The sequence below is a fragment of the Podarcis liolepis genome (genome assembly GCF_965112155.1).
Source record: "Podarcis liolepis genome assembly, chromosome: 4".
In the NCBI taxonomy this organism is placed as follows: Eukaryota; Metazoa; Chordata; class Lepidosauria; order Squamata; family Lacertidae; genus Podarcis; species Podarcis liolepis.
The window spans coordinates 77,550,112-77,569,002 of NC_139558.1; the positions used below are offsets into that span (position 1 = coordinate 77,550,112).

The 18,891-nt window shown below is 44.7% G+C and overlaps 1 protein-coding gene and 1 long non-coding RNA gene across 2 annotated transcripts in view; one reads left to right on the plus strand and one right to left on the minus strand.

The window, feature by feature from the left end:
- Window positions 1–5,394: 5,394 nt before the first annotated feature.
- On the plus strand, window positions 5,395–9,383 carry LOC310704934. Its single transcript, XR_014525084.1, has 2 exons — window positions 5,395–8,019; window positions 8,076–9,383. It is a non-coding gene; the product is annotated as an uncharacterized lncRNA (long non-coding RNA).
- Window positions 9,155–18,891, minus strand: part of ARHGAP31 (Rho GTPase activating protein 31) — an 88,498-nt gene continuing 78,761 nt past the window's right edge. The window contains exons 10-12 of the mRNA XM_083498849.1: window positions 17,182–17,802; window positions 15,407–15,696; window positions 9,155–12,040 (exon numbers count right to left, since the gene is read on the minus strand). Coding sequence (XP_083354975.1) covers window positions 9,608–12,040; window positions 15,407–15,696; window positions 17,182–17,802 — 3,344 coding nt within the window. The 3' untranslated portion in view covers window positions 9,155–9,607. The remainder of the gene's footprint in view (window positions 12,041–15,406; window positions 15,697–17,181; window positions 17,803–18,891) is intronic.

An 18,891-nucleotide genomic window follows, 5' to 3' on the forward strand; every position in this document is an offset into this window, starting at 1 on the left:
ATACTGCATTTTTCCGGCAGCTTAAACAAGGTGGTGTGGTATTTGACTAAGCAGCCAAGTATGTGGTTGTCATTCTGCATAACTGGATTTTGTTATAAGTCCTCAATGGTCATGTCACTTCTCTGCCAGCTTAGTTCTTAACGAAGTTCACGATCTAATGCCATGTTGGCATAATAGAACAAGAATGGGTCAGTGCCCAATCCAACCTGTATGGCGTCACATTCTAATGTGTGCCCCAGTAATGTCTGGACTTTCTAGCTGGAATCAGTCTGGAGTGTTTTTCCTTCAGCGTTGCAAGTAGGCAAGGAGCGCAAACATTTAGGATTAGATTGCCATTCGTCTTAATGTGAGGCAGGGACAAATGGTTACTTCCTGCCAGAGAATCACTAGGCTTAGTAGTGCTGCTTTTTAACAGTCAAGTTATGTGTACTTTTCCCAAAGAGAGCTGCTGTTTATCACAGAACTGTACTTCCCTTTGATCGCATACCAAAGCACAGTCCATTCTATGGCCGAAGAACGGGCTGGTGGCAGAATGCTGCCAGACAGGCTTACCTGGAGTTTGCACTGCTGGTTCTGGTTTTCTGGCCCCTGGAGTTATCACATTTCAGTCTTTATTGTCGTGTAAGCTGCTTCTACTCCTCTGCTGACTGTGGCTGTTGGAGATTCCAACACAGGGTGGGTAAAGGTCAGAGGAACAGTTGCAGAAAAAGGAAAGGGAGAAGCAATAAGGAGATCAACATGCTCATGAAGTTTCTCCTGGAAGGGAAATCTGCCATACCTGTGGTGCTTGTTTTGAGACAAAAGCCAGGTCTGAATCAGTCAACGTGACTTCCAGTATGCAGACAGCAATAGTTTTGAAGCAGACTACTACAGTGTCCTTTATGAATACCAGCTTGGCATCAGCTAGCCTTTATTTGGTGATCTGCAGCTCTAGATCTGCTTAGCTTTAGCAAAATTGTGGCATCATGTGCCTTTAAACCAGGGTTTCGAAAACTTGAGTCTCCAGTTGTTTTTGGACTACAGTCCCCATCATCCCTGACCACTGGTCCTGCTAGCTAGAGATGATGGGAGTTTTAGTCCAAAAACAAGATTGGGGAACCCTGTTTTAGCCTAAGGGTGAGGGGAACCTGTAGTTCTCCAGATGTTGTTGGACTCTAACACCCAACAGCCCCAGCCATCATGGCCAATAGTCAAGGATGATGCAGTCCAGCAACATCTGGAGAGCCACAGGTACGAATAGGGGAAAAGTTTGATTCAGCTCACATTCAAAACCAAGCCTAATACAAACTTTCTGAAACACCATGCACACTTCTCTGAATTTTGCCGTATGGGTCTCCAAAGAAAAAATATGTTTTTTAAAATGAATATATTGCGATAATGGGTGCATAAAGATGAGGGTGTTGGTGAAAATAGCATATAAAATGCATTGTGTTAGAGAAACTTGCTTTGCAAAAATGTGAATATTGGAAGAAATTTCACACTGAAATGCTGAATGTTCATGATGCTCTATGTGGGGGAGGGAGCAATCTAATGTGAAAATGTGCAAAACTGAACTTAGTACTGGGGAAATGATAAGCCGAAAGAAACTGTAGCTGACAGGTTCACCCTAGTAACAGGTTCCTGACATAATCATTCCAACATGCTCACCAAACTCTATTGGTTATAATGCCATGCTTTCCACCACATGTTCTAAGATGAAAGCTGATGTCATCCAGGACATCAGATCTTTTCATTAAGAACATGAGATTTACTGGATGAGACTAAAGGCCCTTCTCGTTCAGCATTCTGTTCTCGCAGTAGACTGTCAATATCAGGCGTGAGTCGGCAGGCTCGAACTGTGGAGGAAGAAACAGAGAGTGGTGGGCTGAATTGTTGGAACTGGGGTTGAAGGAAGGGGTTCTCCACTTTCCAACCCAACAGTCTCTTTGAAAGGGGTAGCAGGGACCCTGGTTCCTTCCCCTAACCTCCCTGTGGAGAGAAGAACCTCAGTGAAGGCTAGGGAGGGTTTGATCAGCTATAGGTGGCTGAACAGGAAGCAGAGGCAGCAACTGAATGGGAGCCTGAGCAGAAAGGTGCAATCTTGTTGCCTAGAACTGGGTGCTACATTTGCAGATGGGAGCAGAACCACCCACCCCAATGCAGAACTTACTTACAATCATGATACTCCCACAAGGCGAGAGAGTCTCGCGGGTGAGCTCGCCATGCCACGTCTTTAATTGCTTGGTGGGAGGGGCGGGGAAACTTGTTGGGACATCTTTGGTGCTTCCATCCAGTTTGGAACTTCCTGCCCTCCTGAATTGGCTTTCCTGAACTCTTTGTCTGCTGCTGAGCCTATACTGTTACTTGCCTGAATAAAAACAAAATCATTTCTTGCTTTCAAGTACTAGTCTGTGTCTGCATGTGTCCCTTGACTTGACACTTCACCACTGGGAAATCAGCTGGGATTCCTCTCTTGCTTGTGGATGGGGTAAGAACCTGTAACATCCCAGATGTTCTGCTCCAACTGCCATCAGCCCTAGTCACCATTGCCAATGGCTAAGGATGATAGGACTGAAAGGCCAGGAACAAGTGGAGGGCACCAGATCCCTAACCTTCCTTTACCTGGAGATTCTGGAGACTAAACCTGGGCACAGTATACTTTCTATCCCTGTGTTATGCACTCCCTTCAGAAGCATCATTTCTTCCTTGCCAATTAAGTCTTTCATGGATCAAGCTGCAAACATGGCTGTGCTTGCTTCAGCCTTGCTCACAAGCATTTGAACTGGGGCTCTCACAACATCCTCACCTTTGCTCCACCAGCACCTGAGGGTATTAGAGAATCCCAGACTCCTAGTTCATCATGACTTACATCCAGGACATTTCGCAAATGAATTTTGCAGCAGTAGTAGCTGATCCACTGAGGCAAAGCTGGACCCCAAATTTCCCGGTAAGCTCAATCCCCACTCGGAAGTCTTATCTTCTGTAACAATTAAGCAAAGCCCCTCTGAAATATGCGCTATGTGTTCTGTGGAGAAAATCCTTTGCAGAATCTCTGATCTGAAGCATCTTTCTCAACCACCAGGAAACTGGTTGGACGATGCTAGGCTAGGTTTCTGAGTGGGGCATGAAGGCTTGTAGAAAGACTGGAAGGGGCTGGGCAGCCTGTAACAGAGGCTCAGGTACCTGGTTGAAGCTGCGGGCACTCTAGGACACGTTGAAAAACATAAGGGCTCAATTGTGAGCATTTTTCTCATTGCAAAATTCCTAAGAAATGCAGTTGCCTCAGGCAACAGTAATGAGATACACTGAACCTTGAATGCTGTATATGCTTTTAATTCTTTTTTTAAAAAAGAGCCTTCTTTTCAGGTTCTCTGGATATTTCAGAATGAATACAGCATCTGCTTTTTGTTTGCTCGCTTAAGCTTTGCCTTTCAGAAACGGCTCCTTATTCAGGCTATGTTAGTTTATCCCCCCTGCCCCTGCCTTTAATCCCATGGTTTATTCTTAAGAAGCTGCTGTATTTTCTTTGAAGTTCTAAGGTCTTTTCCTATGGACAGAATTAAATATTTCTGGATCAGAGATTTGCTAAAGCCAAGAGAATGTGTTGCAGTCCCTTGGTTTGTCAGCGTCACTGAGATTCTATCGGAGAAAATTAGCGTGACTATTGTGGCTAAGCATTAGGGACCGAAAAGCCAAGGCTGAGTTCTGTTTTTCACATCAGTTCTAGTATATATAGGTCCAGCTGTGATTTCCTAGCTGTTGTTTCCATTTTTGCTTTACGAATTCCATACCTGAAACTTTCAACTTAATTTCTTCCTAATCAAATCAAATTGCAACTTAGAATGTGCTGAAGCTTTTGCCCTGAACCATATGACAGCTGATATAATAGCAACGGCAAAGCCAGCACATTTATCTCCTACATCTTGTCATCTTGTCAGGCACTTTCTTTTGCACCTGGAGCTACTGTAAACATGAGATGCTATTTTGAGCAGGAAAATGGTAGACACGCTACAAAACCCTGCATCTGTTTGCTTTGTGTCTCATGTCAGGATTTCCAAGCAGAAGAGAGAGGATTACTTGCGTAAGAAGGAAGAACATTGGCTGGTTTAACCTCTTTCACCAATGCATTTGTGGCATTTCCCCTTGTACGGACCCAGGAAAGGAGGTGTTGATAGCCTATGCATGACTCTCCATACGTTGTTGGACTACAACTCCCATCAACCCCAGTCAGTATGGCCAAAGGGCAGGGATGATGGCAGTGGGAATCCAACCACATCTGGAGGGCTACAGGTTTAACACCCCTGATACAGAAGCCCTGGCCCATTTCAAATTTTGGAATTTTAACAGTGTCCTACACCTGACAAGAGTACAAGAGCAGGCCAGCCAACTTTAAATCCAGTGCTGGCAAGATTTCAGGAAGGAGCTGGAGGATAAACCAACCCTCCAAGTGTAGTTCCAGAGTTCTGGCATTTCCACCCAAAATCCAGGGCAATAGCCTTTGTAGAATTACACTCTCCCCACCCACCCCCACCCCCGTGGCAGCGCTGCATCTAAGCACACAAGCAAGACACCAATGAATGCATTTGTTTTCAGAAAAGTAACAGGGAGTTTCCGAAAAAGAGATTAGAGAGCACTAAATCACTCCTATTCAAAAGCTGGTGTGACAGCAGTCAAGATGGATGCTTTGTATAAAGGTGTGAGGATCAGCTACCACAGAATGTAGCATTCGATTTATTCAGGTTGCTGTGGAAACAGTGACGAATGACATGCTGTTAATTTTCCTTCAGGGGACTATACAGAAGGAGCCAGGGTACCACAAGGAGCCTCAGTCCGTAAAGGACCGCAGAATTGCCACACAGACTAAGTGACTTTCCCTTCTCGGACTCCTGCCCACAGGTCTGTCTGAACAAATGAACCGCAATGCATCTCTGTGGCCGAGCATTCTGTTCACTGTTGAGGGCTAATAACTCTGTTCCAAAGTACTCTTCCTCTCACATTCAGAGAGCTATCTGTTCTCCCTAGGAAAATCCCAACCAATCAGGGGGCATGCAGAGTGATGGCATCACATCAGCCTGCATTCTCTTACATTTGCCTACATGACAATGGCACAAAGCGGAACACAAGTGAGAACAAGAAGCATTGCCCTCATTCTGAAAAAGTTTTCTGATGGTGCCACATATATTTGGTTGGGTGAATATAGGAAAAGTGAAATGGCTGAGGGGGGAGGTGCTTCCTTGCCTAACTTTGCATAGACAAATGACTTCTTCCAAACCGCCTAATGAAGTGGAGCTGCATTTCTGGAATGTTACGTTTCCTAAGGTGCAACACACACACACACACACACACACACACGTTTATTTATAGGGAGATGATAATTGATTCAGACCCATTTATTTTATTTACAAATTCCAGGCACATGCAAACCTTGTCGCTACCCCCCCCAAAGAAAGCTGGGTTCCTGAACATCTGGAGTCAGTTTTCTTGTATTATATAACTACTGATGGATCAGTTCCAAATCCCATGGTGCTTTGGGCTAGCTACTCAAATAATAGAGACCTCAACAGAAGCAGTTCTTTGTGTTCACTGAGATTGCAACAAATAAGTAATCTTCAAACACCACAAGGACACATTTCATATGTTGTTGTTTTTAATTAAAAAAAAACCTCCAGTTTAATCTCATGGTTGAGACTTAGCAAAACTCCAAAGCAATAAAAGCGCTGAAACAGATAGCCTACAGGAACAACAATGAACCATGAAAACAATACCCACCAGGGCTACCAATGAAAACACAACACATTTATGCATGTTCCAGACCTCATCGCACTGTGGTGGACTCTCTCTCTCTCTCTCTCTTTCTCTCTTTCCCCCTCCCTACATTGAATTTAATGGATATAGGAGGAACTATATACTTCTGCTTATCCTGTGCCTAGAAAACATGGGTCAGACCAGTTTTCCCCTTGCCCTATTCCTTTCCCAGAGAAAACCCACTCTTTAGTGCTAAATCAGAGCAAATGTTAATCCAAATAAACCTAATTTGCTGTTTGCTCTGGTTGAGCACTAAAGAGCAGGTTTTCCCCCCAGGGAAAAGCAGGGGGGAAAGAGGAAGTGTGGATAAGCCATAGGTTTGAGCACCTTTTTCCTGGAATAAAGATATGTATTTATCTCTTGAGTTTACCCCTCCTCACTCCATCTTGTGTGTGTGTGTGTGTGTGTGTGTGTGTGTGTGTGTTCAAATATTAGGAAGGCAGTGATGGGAAACCTGGGATCCTAGAAAACTGCTGTCAGGCAAGAGTAAACAATACTAAACTGGATGGATATATAGTTTAACTTGGTATGAAGCAGCTTCCTGTGTTCCTATAGAGCTCTAAAGGCAAGGAAGACCCTGAACCATCAAATGTGTTGCAGTGTTGAGCCATCAATAAATATTCATTTTCAAGTACTGAACTTGGCAAGAAATGGCAGCAAAACCTATGCTGCAGCTTTTGGGTGGATTGTAACACTTTCCTACCATTAAGAAAAATGTGCTCTCATTTCATTGCACAGAACCACTGGGAGGGGGAAATGTTGGTGTGCAGACATGTGATAACTTGCACTTCTCCTTCCAGGATACAACTGCTGATGATAAACTTCAATACATGATAGATGATTGATTCAATAGGTGATAAACTTCAGTTACTGCTCAGCTGCTTGGTAGGCTCAAACTGCTATTAAGGGCAATGCAGGAGAAGGGATGAGCAGAGAGAGGGAGGGATTGAAATGCTGGTCTTGTGATCCCATTGCTTGCCTTCTTTAGAAAAGTTTTGGAAAACTTGCACATAAGGAGTTTTCAACGAAAAAAGTCATTTCTGTACATTGGATCCACCCAAGATTCGCAGGTGTAACGAATGCTGCTCAGAGACAATTTCTTAGTTTTTAATTACACTTTAATATATTTATATAAGTTCTGTTTATATATAAATTTAGCACAATATTAATCAATACAGCTATTTCAAAACTCTGAAGAGAGGATAAAGCTAGCTATAACTTTTGGTTGCAACTTTTGTGGGGCAGGGGAGGGGGGATTGGTCGGTGGGAAGCTGCTCAGACCCTTCTGCATTTTCTTAACCGAAATACTCAAAAGCATTTTAACATACAGAAACACTGCTTTGGGAAACTTATCTGCTCTTGGCAAAACAGTCAGTCTAGGTTTTACTCTAGGTTTTACGCAAGTCCTGGGTTTCATTTAAACCAAGGGGAAACCAAGGTGGTGCACTGCAGGTGTTAATGGACTACAACTCCCATCAGCCGCTGTCAGCATGGCCAAAAATCAGGGATGGTGGGAGTTGAGTCCAACAACATAAGGAGGGTACAATGCTGGCTACCTTTGGATTAGATGAAGGGATGATGCCTTCCAACCAGATGAGTTTTGCACTACCTCCCTTCTCATTTAGATAAGTAACTCTTCTGCCACAATTTGAACCAGTGAACTCTTCCCGCTATTCAGATAGTGGAATGATAAACTAACCTAATTCCCTCTGTTCAGACCACCTGTTTCACTCCTACACTGATCCTTCCTTATTTCTACCAAAGAGCACAACCTCATGATACTACTTAAGCTGCAAGAAACAACAGCAACAAAAACCAAACAATTCCATCTCTTCTTCGCCCTCTTTCTCAGATCTTATAAGCAGCATAGTGTGGCCCAGCCAAACTGGAGGATACAAAACCCCTAGCAGATGCCCCCTCATTTTTGCTCTATGCACAAACAAACTTGAGTTACCTTGTGGATCAATCTAAAAAGCCACAATACCTAGTAATTGTTTAGCTGAGTTTCTTTATGGTCAAGCCAAGAAGACTATTTTCATTTTAATAAAAATAAGCAAAAAGGAAAGGCAGCTTGGACCTTTCCTTCTTTAGAAACAGGTAAACAAAGCTCTGGGACTGACGGTGCTCAAATCTACTCTTACCATAATCTTTCAAATGCTCCCACAAAGTTTTTATTGCAAGGCAAAGTTGGGGTACCCCCCCAAGGACATCTAGATCTCTGGAGCCTGGCAGGGGGTTGGACTCGATGGCCCTTGTGGTCTCTTCCAACTCTATGATTCTATGATTCTAAGAGGTACCCATTGTGTTTCATGAAGCAGCCATTGTGAAATTCAGTTCTTCACCATAAGGGTTGGAAATTCTAGGAAGAAGCACATGCATCACAGTAGAAATTCATGCACCTCCCTGTCACTACAGAATCTTGGCACAAAGTGCCGCTCTCTAATACAAGCAAGGCTCCTCCATCATGCCGCCACTTCCATTTTGCATGTCAACACTCACTACAACATAGCTTATCTACATTTTTACTGCCTGTAGCCAAGTCACAGATCCAACCCAAATGCACCCTGGGAAAATGTAACTCGAAAATGCAGTGTTGTGACCTGGGCACTGATCTATGAGAAAACAAAATGTAACGTTTTTAATTCACCTGGCTTTCAGATGCTTTCAAGGCTCCCAGTTCCAACTTAGTGACTCACAATTGCAAATTAGCATGGGGATTTCTTCGTTAATCAGATCCTACAACTGTTTCTCGCCACCTACAGTCCTGATTATGCAGACTGAGTGGCAGCTTAAAGAACAAGCTTATTTTGAGCAAGCAGCAGCAACACTTCTTGAAAGAGAGAAGAAAAACCACGCTGTGATGTCTTCAAATAAAGAGCAGCACACTATGAAAATACAAGAAATGCAGTTAGGTTGCAGCTTATTGTGACTGCTCTGTCCATCCCTTGCTTCAGCAGCTACCAAGACCTGTGCCTGATACTGCAGAAAGACTAGCAGGAGGGGGGAAATGCAGTGCTTTTTGGATAGGGTCAATAGAGTCAGCACAATGGTGGGACTGTCCCAGCTAATGGGTCGCTAGCTCTGCCAATCGCTGTGTGCCAGCAGGTAGCTTACATGGCTATTTGTACAAATCCTTGTAGACAATTAATATAAGAACTCTGCAGTTAGCTCTAAATTATCAAAAATTACGAAGAAACAGGTGCTAGGGGAATAGGACTGTAGACACAAAGAGGTGCTTAATGGCAATGGCAGCCTATTGAAGAAAGCTTTAGCTCAAATGCATCACCATTCCTCTTAAACCACTTAGCTGAGTGCCCATTGAGAACATAACTCTCAGTACAGTAAGTCTGTGCATAAACAAGTACAAAGGGAAGGGAAGGCCTATAAGCTTTTAATACAGGTGTGGACTGGAACCCCCAGGAATACGACAAATCAAGATCAACAAGGAAGCCATTTCAGGAACACTGTGAGGAACGGAGCATTAGTTGCTGAGATGATTCTTGTGATTGTTCTCTGTTGCTGGAAAGCTGAAAGACGAGGAAGAGTCTGGAGGGGGTAGCTTTGGCTAACATAACAAGGATTGATCTCTTATTTTCTTTCCACATAATTTTGCTTTCATTGGCACACCTTTTGCCAAGGTGGACTCAAGGTCAAATCAACTAAACATTCTATCAATCATCAAAGTGACAATCAGTAAAATAAGGGATTGTTGGAAATGAAAAAGGAAGTTCTTTTTGAGTAGTATGGGTTTAACAATAATCATAGTTCTCCGTGTGACCACCCCATCTCATCCACCAGGGAAGAGAGGTGAAGGGAATGGGACTTATTCTATCTGTCTCCCGCTTCTACCATCCAGAATCACAGACCTCCTCTGGGGTTGGTAGAAGCAGCTTGTGGAAGTCTCTAGTCTCTGGCCATTCTTTGGAATGGTCATCTTGTTCCGAAGTGTGACCCCCTCTGAAGCTGTCCCTGACAAATCACTGGAAATGGGGCTTGGAGAAGGGGTCTGTAGGGGGCTTCTTATGGGAGAAAGCAACACTCTGGAGTCTGCAGAGGAGGAAGGATGGTCCATGATGGGAAAGGGAGGACTAAATAGTATAAGACTCTGAGGTCTTCCTGGTCTAGATCTATAAGAAGGCTTAGAAACCCCTGAAGACCTCTCCATTTTTGAGGACTGGGGATTGTCCCCTGTAGATTCCCCTTCAGAGCTGCGTTTCCGACGAAAAACTGGTGCATCCTGCGTGGAATTATGATTGGCAAAGGATGGTTCTGCCTTTCTACTTGCCGTTGAATCTATAAAGGCTGCATTATTATTTTCCTTCCCCTTCCTTTCCACTGGTGGACTCTTTGGAGGTTGCAGCTGACCCTGAGCATTTTCAGTTGACTTGCGTTGACCTACATTGGCTTCTGTTTCTTTATTCTCTGGCGTCCTGCAGTTGGGGTTCTGTGTCTGCAGGGGCTGCGGGACCTGTGTGTATTGAATCTTAGGTGGTATAACCGGCACAGCTCTAGCCTGGCACATCTTAACCATGAAAGAGGTTCTCACTGCCGAGACACTCACTGGAGCAGAGTTGCGGCGACCAGTGGTAGCATGAGCCATCATGATGTAGTCTAGGTCTACGTCTTGGGGGTCAAAGTGAGAACCCCAAAGGTCAGCTTTGTTTTTGCTCGGACAGGTCACAGGGAGTGATGGCACAGAGTCACTCGTCTTAACTTCTTTTTGCCCACACAGGAAGTGCCTGGGTGGGGTGGGCACAGAAAGACTCTCAAAATTAAAAAGGTTGGTTGCAGGTAGGACGGAATCCAAATTGAGAGAAGAAGGCCTTGGCCTCCCTTTTCGTGGGATGTCTTCACCTTTACCAGTCTGTGACTCCTTGACAGAACATAGATCTTTTGTGGCAGAGGTTCCAGGACTATCAGCCTGTTGAATACTTGGTACATCTTTTTCTGGGCTGTTTAAACTGAAGGAACTGTTCTCAGTATTATATTGTGGCAAAGGAGACTCGGGCTTTGAAAATCCCTGGTCTTCTTTGTCCTCATATGCTTCCTTCTCACCTGACTTTTTGTGAGCAACAGGGTAGACCCTGTCATGGCTGGATGACAGTTCTCTGGCTGCAAAGCCTGCTTCGTGGCTCAGAAGTCTCCTGCTTGTCTCATCTGGCTTAGAAAGCTCCTCTGGACAATTCAGCCAGGCTTCTCCTCCGTCACTTTCTCTCCACTCTGTTTGTGAGGGTTGCTTGACCCCTAGTCGGATATCAGCACAAAGATGCTCCACATCTGCGCTCTCAAAAGGCAGCTGGATAGCCCGGTGCCTCTTCACAAAGTCTTTACTGTCTAAGGAAAAGCTACGATTGAAACATGGCTTCTTGAAATGGCTCCTGGTCCCTCCTTGATTCAGTGGCTGAAACTCGTGAAGCGCCATTCCTTGGATGTCCTTGGAGGTAGGGGAGTGGAGTGGGCTGGTGACCCACTGGTGCTCTTCCCATGGCTCCACCAACTCTAAGCTCTGAACATGGTCCACCCATGTATCTTCCTCTTGGTGGTCAAGTGAGTCTCGAGCCCGATTCTTCAGTTTACATTCCTTGAGCTGGTGGGCTCCAACTCCACTTAAGGCAACTGAACTCTGTAGGCCTCGGCTCTCTAAAAGCACTTGATCATTTTTTGCTGCCTGGGTCACAGCAGCACCTTCCTTCTCCCTGTGAAGAAGCCATTCACTACTTTCCCACTCTGGTTGGTCTAGACGCTTTTCTCCAGCAAACGAAGACTCAGCTCTCAAAAGAGCCATGTTTTCTTGTGGATCTGATGGAAGTTTCCAATCGTTGGGCTGAGATGGATGGACACACCTGATGTCCTCTGTTTCTAAACAGTCCTTTGGACAAGGTTTCCCACAAGGGATATTTTCCAGTTTTAATGAAGCGGGAGAAGCACCATCTTGCTTTGGGGATACTTCAGAATCACAAACAGGTGAGTCCTTTGATCCTTTGGAGGGAGCACTAAACGAATAAATGTGAGGTGCGACTGGTGGATTTCTCACCATGCTTTCTTCTTCGGGTGGCGTCACAGGCAGCCCAGAACTGCATGGCAAATTGTTTGCTTCCAAGGATGAAATCAGTGAAGCACTGGGTTTAAGGTCTCGCTGTTGCTGGCCTGTCTCCAGGGCAAGTGGCTGCTCCTCTTCAGATTCAACAATTTTCAGCTCTTGTTGAATTTCTGGCCACAGAGGTACCATTGAGGCACTGGAATGACTGCCATGAACCTGAACAAAAATAAAAATAAAACCAGCATTATCAGAAAAACTCTCTCTTGGCAGTTTGCTCTCCCTTTCTTCACAAACAATCACATTCTTTCCTACATGCTGCATTCTGGGTAATAAATAAGTTAATCTACACATATGAGAACATGCATATACAGAAACACACAAATACTTACACACACATATACATGTAAACTAGAGAAATCCTTCTTCATGTGCCCCTCAAGATGGAGCTCAGATGAAGTCTGTTTAGTGACAGCACTGGCTATAGAACTGCCCTCCCTGGGAAACTCACCTGGCTTTTTTTGTTGGCTTTTTGGCACCAACATAAGACTTTTCTGTATTCCAAGGTCTTTTAAGATCTGGTTTTATGTCCCTGTGACGTGGTTGGTGGTTTTAATGTAAGTATTCGATGTAGTTCTGTGCTCCTTAAGGTATTTTCATTTAATGCTGGTTGTCTCTTAAACTTATTATGGTTCTCACTGTGGTACAGTTCTGTTGTTTTTAATCATTGTACAAAACCTACCTACCTGACTAAATCATGCATGCAAGACCAGCACAAGACATTTTGCTGCCTGAGGTGAAAAACAAGATGGTGCCCATCTTGTGCCTGTTCTGTGTACAGAAGCTGACTGGACTGGCAGTTGGATCTTACTTCAACATGCTGGATAGGGCAGCATCTTCTATAGCACCTAATGGAAGCAAGCTAGCTTAAGGAGTGCAGGGTAGGCTGTGTGGCATACACAGCACTGATTTTCAACACCATTCCACATCCCTAGCATCTGTCGCCCAATGGTAGGGCTGGCCCTGAACACACACCATCTTGTTAAAACTAGACATTCTTTAACATACGGATTTTCAAATGCAATTTACAGCAGCACAGCAGTTAAAGCATGCACCATGCTGAAAGAAAAACAAATTTCCTTCAGGCTTTGCATTACCCTTTTCTATTAAAAAAACCAAAAACATGGCGAATCAAACGTCACATTAAGTAAATACAGACAAATTGAAGTTCATGCCCACTGATGGTAGAAATCTTAATTATTTGTCTATGCTGCTCTATTTGAAACCAAATGTTAAAAACACAAGACGTGCTGGGGAGCTCTGGAGAGGTAGGAATTAGTTTTGCAACCCACACACCCCTGAAATCATTTCCCCCAAAATTACTTCAAAGGGCACCACAGCCTCCAAAATGCATATATACTGATCCTGGTCTACCTTTTTCTGCAACTTGGGAGAATTGCACCATAGTCACATGTTTAATATGTTCAAAACCTTTCACCTGCCTCTTTTCTAAACTAAAAAGTCCCAAACCCTGCAACCTGTCCTCATAAGGGAGTGGCTGGATCATTTTGGTTGCCCATTTTTGAAACTTTTTCAAATCCACAATAACCTTTTTGATGTGAGGTGACCAGAAGTGCACACAGTACCCAAAGCACAGTTGTATTGTAGATTTGTATAATGGCATTATGATATCAGCAGTTTTGTTTTCTATTACTTTCCTAACGATCCCTAGGATGGACAGAAAGCATGCAGTCTTTTATGTCAGGCCATGACTCCACCACAAATCCTGACAGGGCTGACCCTAACATTAGTCGGAGTCAGACAGTATTGGCACATAATTAGACTTTTCATTGTAAGTTATTGTTTTTGGACCACTGTTAGACTCTGTTTGAGTTTGCACGGTTTGTCCAATCATATTCAATTGCTCTTTTCTGATTGAGAGTTCTTTCCTTAACTTCCAAATGTGGGCAGGCTCCCCAAACCTGTCCAACTTCAGAATTAGGCAGCAGTTTCCAGAAAATCATCAGGCTAGGGCAGTGTGAACCACCTGACAGTTAGCATGCATTGTTGACTAATCTGGATAATTAACATGCATTGGTTCCCAAATAATAATAAAATGATCAGCTGGAAGCACAAAACCTAAAGACACAATTATTGACAAATGGATTAATTCCATTTATAGCCTCCCTTTCTTCCACCATGGAACTCAAAAGTGGCATTCCAAAAATCATAAAATTGTTGAGTTGGAAGGGACCATCTTGTCCAACCCCCTGCAATGCAGGAATTTGTTTTTTACCCAACGTGGGGCTCAAACCCACAACCCTGAGTCTCATGCTCTACCAAGTGAGCTAACAGTTTCTAAGCACTGGCCAGACCCAGACCTGCTTGGTTCAGCCAGAGGTTTTTCTCAATGGGACTTTAAGCCACATCTGGGGACAATACAGCAATCCAAAGAGTGGAGGCAGCATCAGATAAGCAAAGCTATTGTAACAGGGAGCACTGGAGGAAGACTTTAAGCCAAGGAGGCTTATAGAGGCTTTTAACTGAAAGGAGACAGGTCTGGGACTGCTTAGTAAGGGGTACATGCAAAGCAATGAACTATAAAGTTGACAGGCACTTGGGGGAAGGTGGTACAATGCAAAAAAGAAGGTATTGCCAATGGGAGTTGCAGAGAAAACAAGTTTCTTAGCAAAGTGGTGAGACATTTCCCAACCAATTCAGATGACCATGCAATCATAGAGTTGGATGGGACTCCGAGGGTCATCTAGTCCCTGCAGGGCAGGAATCTCAAACACGCAGTTCCCCATCCAATTTGCAACCATATCAGATCCTGCTTAGCTTTGTGAATGTACAGGCAGTTTTATTGCTGCGCCACCAGCTGGAGGGGCTGGGGTGGGCTTCAGCAAGGGGAGAGGGAGGGGATTTTGGTTTAGCTTGCATTTTAAGGCAAGTCTATCTAATTTACATTTCCCACAAAAATACGTGAGCCAAAACACAGCTTTCCTTTGAAATTCGCAGTTCTCTGAATCTTGCACTGTACAAATTTTGTACATTTTATGCTCCAACAAAATGTCTATCTAAAATGTGTACAGTGGTACCTCTGGTTAATTCGTTCCGGAGGTCCGTTCTTAAGCTGAAATCGTTCTTATCCTGAGGCACGCTTTCGCTAATGGTGGCTCTGGCGCGCAACCAGGAGCAGCTACTTCAGGGTTAGTGGAGCTCGTAACCCGAAGCGTGTTTAACCAGAAGCGTTCATAACCAGAGGTACCACTGTATACTAAGAGGGCACAAAGATACACATGTCAGGGGAAATTGCCTGCAAATATGTGCATATAACTGGCAAAATCGTATTAAAAATGAGAGAAATGTGCATTAAAATACAATGAATTTTCAGGAGGACTTAAACCCCCCCCCCCCGCCACAAAAGGATATGAAATGTGCATTAAAATGCTGGTGAATTTTGGGGAGGACTTAATCTTCTGCCACAAATGGATGTGAAATGTCAGGAGCTGAAATTAAGAGTAGAAAAATGGGAAACTGAAACTGAAAACTGTCCCACCCCTAGTTTCAACACCTTCTTCTTACCTGTTCCTTTAAAAACGAGGTGTTCTCCACTTTATCCCTTGTCTCTTCCTGTGTCCAACAGCCTTGCTCTGGCTTGTCCTTCATCTCTGGTTGGTCCTGGCTTGCTTGGCCTGCCTGTGGCTGGCTTGTTGGGATCTTGACTTGCTGCTTTGGTTCCAGTGACTGCTTATCTTCTGGATCATGGCTGCAGCTGCTGTCATTGCTCTTTGCCTCCCAAGTTTTCATTGTTGACTGAGAGCCATTTGTGGACTCCAGCTTGTTGGCTATTGTTGGTTCTTCAGTAATAGAATCTGTATCAGAAGCAAAAAGATGAGCTTTAAAAACTTCATTGGGATGGGGGGGGTGGACCCAGAAATGGTGTAAGTAAAAGGTGAAAATGGTCACAAGGTGGCCTGAGCTTTCAGGATGGGCTTCTCTCAATAGCTCCACATTGACTTTCCCCCTCTTTTCTTTATTTTTACTGCAATAAGTTCAAAATAGACTAAAAAAAGAAAAAGAGATTTATGCAAATAAAATTTTGCAATAGCCAAGGCAGCCACATGCCTTCAAGAGAGCTATCCATGATTTCAATGGGCTTAAGAACACTTATGTCTATTCAGAAATAAATCTCATTAATTTCAATGGGTGAGTGTTCCTAAATAAGTGGGTTGGGTCTATTGCACCTCTTTTGAACTGAGTGTTCTGTTCAGTGATGTGTTCCACAAGAGACATCTGTACATTCATAGCACGGGCTCTTCCAGACAGGGGCTTAATTTGCAAGCTGCTTGGGGGGTCACTGCCAATGGCTGCGTTTTCCATATTGGATTTCCCCTGGAAAGGGAGAATCTGAATTAAGTGTGGTGGGGGTGGGAATATGGGCTGACATTTGATGCCAATGTTGTGTGGGTGCTGCACAACACAGTCTGTAAGCACTAGGGCTGGGCAATGTATCGATATATCATCCAAACCCAGTTTGAAGTCCATATTGCGATATCAATTTCATAATTTTTGACCTGGGAATATATCGCTTAATCATGGTGTGTGCGTGTGCATGCGTGCGTACACATGCGATGCAAAAATCACAATGTGGGAAAAATTGTGAAGCCAACCAGTGGCTTCTCTCAATTCCTGCAGCTCCTGTTAACTCTGCTGGCTAAGCTCTCCCCTGCCTCCTACAGGGGGCAGCAAATCGCAAGAGCAGGCACCAGCAAAAATCATGACGTGGGAAAACCATGAAGCCAGTCAATGCCTCTACATAGCTCCATCCTTATTTCAGACATTGTGATATATCAGTATGTTTAACCATTTCTCTTAGTATGCTTTTGGGAGTGATTCTTTCAAAGTCCTTTAATGACTATGTGGGAATAAATAATAATAATAATATATTGCTATTGTTATTGTTATTATTAATACCCTGCACATCTGGCTGGGTTTCCCCAGACACTCTGGGCAGCTCCCAACAGAATATTAAAAGCACAACAGAACATCAAACATTAAAAACTTCCCTAAACAGGGTTGCCTTCAGATGTCTTCTAAAAGTTGGATAGTTGTTTATTTCCTTGACATCTGCTGGGAGGGCGTTCCACAGGGCGGACGCCACTACCGAGAAGGCCCTCTGCCTGGTTCCCTGCAACCTCACTTCTTGCAGGGAGAGAACTGCCAGAAGGCCCTCGGAGCTGGACCTCAGTGTCCGGGCTGAACAATGGGGGTGGAGACGCTCCTTCAGTTGCATCCAGCTGTTCCTTTCCAGGACCAAGCTCTCTGCTCAAATTGCTGCAGCCTTCAAATAAGCTTACCTTCTACTGCTTTGGACTCGGGCTTCTTTTCTTCCTTGACGGTGGTATGCTCTGGCTTGGTGTGGCTGTCTGCTTCTGGGATTGTGGACGCAGTGCTGTCCAACCCCAAGAAAGAAGATTCCTGTAGGCTCGAGAAGGCGGGCTTCTCTTTAGCCGGCATGCGGCAAGGGGTGCTGTTGATACTGATGACTGCAGACACCCGAAGGGGCACCGACACAGCAAAGGGCTCTGAAATGTTCAGGGCTTTGCGTTGGTGGCGAGGGGAGGCTTCCAGGGGGAAGAGGGTCCCGTGGAACCCCGATTTAGCCGTCCCATCATTGGAAGTGTAGAACATACGGCACATCTTTGGGGACGTTTGCTCGTTCTCCGGGTCTTCTATGGCACGGAACACTTTCAGTTGCTCAGGAAGTGGTCTGACATGAGTAGACCGGGCGGCATCGTTCTGCCCACCATCCTCCAAACCTCCTTCTGCTCCTTTCACAGCACCCTTTGGATCCCATTCACTCTCCTGTTTGCTGAGGTCCGATGAGCTGCTTGGGCCCCCTGTCCGTGGTTTCATCACTGGAACGAAGAACCCTCCAGCCACGACGGTGCGCTTGAAGTGGCCCTTCTCACCATCTCCTGCAGAAGGGAGAGAGAGCAAAGCCAAAGAGTATTGCCAAAGGTACCCTCTTATTCCAAGCACATCTGGGGAAGACAGGGCAAGAGCCATCAGTCAGATAGAGTTTTTCTGGGTGCTTCTTCAAATGTTTCAAAGGTTATGAAGAGTTTCCCAAGTTTATAGTGACTGAGAAAATACAGCCCCAGCCAGAACAGATCAAAGGGGTATCAAGACCAACATTCCCTTTTCTACGATGGCCAATGGCCAGTTGCCCATGGTAGGAAAGGACCTTCCATTATTTAGAAGAGGGAGGAATTTTACTTCTGGGTAGTACAGCCCAGAGACCCTGGTTTTGATTGAGGGGATACCTATTTTGAAAGAGCTGCATTGACTCTTTATTTCCAAGCCCGAGTTAAGGTGCTGGTAACTACCTTTAAAAGCCCTAAATGGCATAGGACTTAAATACCCCAGGGAGTGCTTCTTCCCATGGCAGCCTGCCCGTGCCTTAAGACCTTTTGAAGAGGCCTTGCTCATAGTTCCCTTTTTAGTACAGGTACACTACACTTCTATGGGACGCATGTGGTGCTGTGGTCTAAAACCACAGAGCCTAGGGCTTGCCAATCAGAAGGTTGGTGGTTGGAATCCCCGCGACGGGGTGAGCTCCCGTTGCTCGGTCCCTGCTCCTGCCAACCTAGCAGTTTGAAAGCACGTCAAAGTGCAAGTAGATAAATAGGTACCACTCTGGCAGGAAGGTAAACGGCGTTTCCGTACACTGCTCTGGTTTGCCAGAAGCAGCTTAGTCATGCTGGCAACATAACCCAGAAGCTGGAAACCGGCTCCCTCGGCCAGTAAAGCAAGATGAGCGCCGAAATCCCAGAGTCGTCCGCGACTGGATTTAACAGTCAGGGGTCCCTTTACACTACACTTCTACAGAAAAGAGGGCCTTTTCTGTGTTGGTGCCCCATTTTTGGAATGCCCTCCCTCTAGGCTCATCTAGCGCTGGCATGGCAAACAATTTAGCGCCTTCCTATTTGCCCCGGCATGTTAGATTGCAGAAGATTTTTTGGAATTGTGTTCTGTCCCGCTTTCTTGTATTTTTATTATACAAA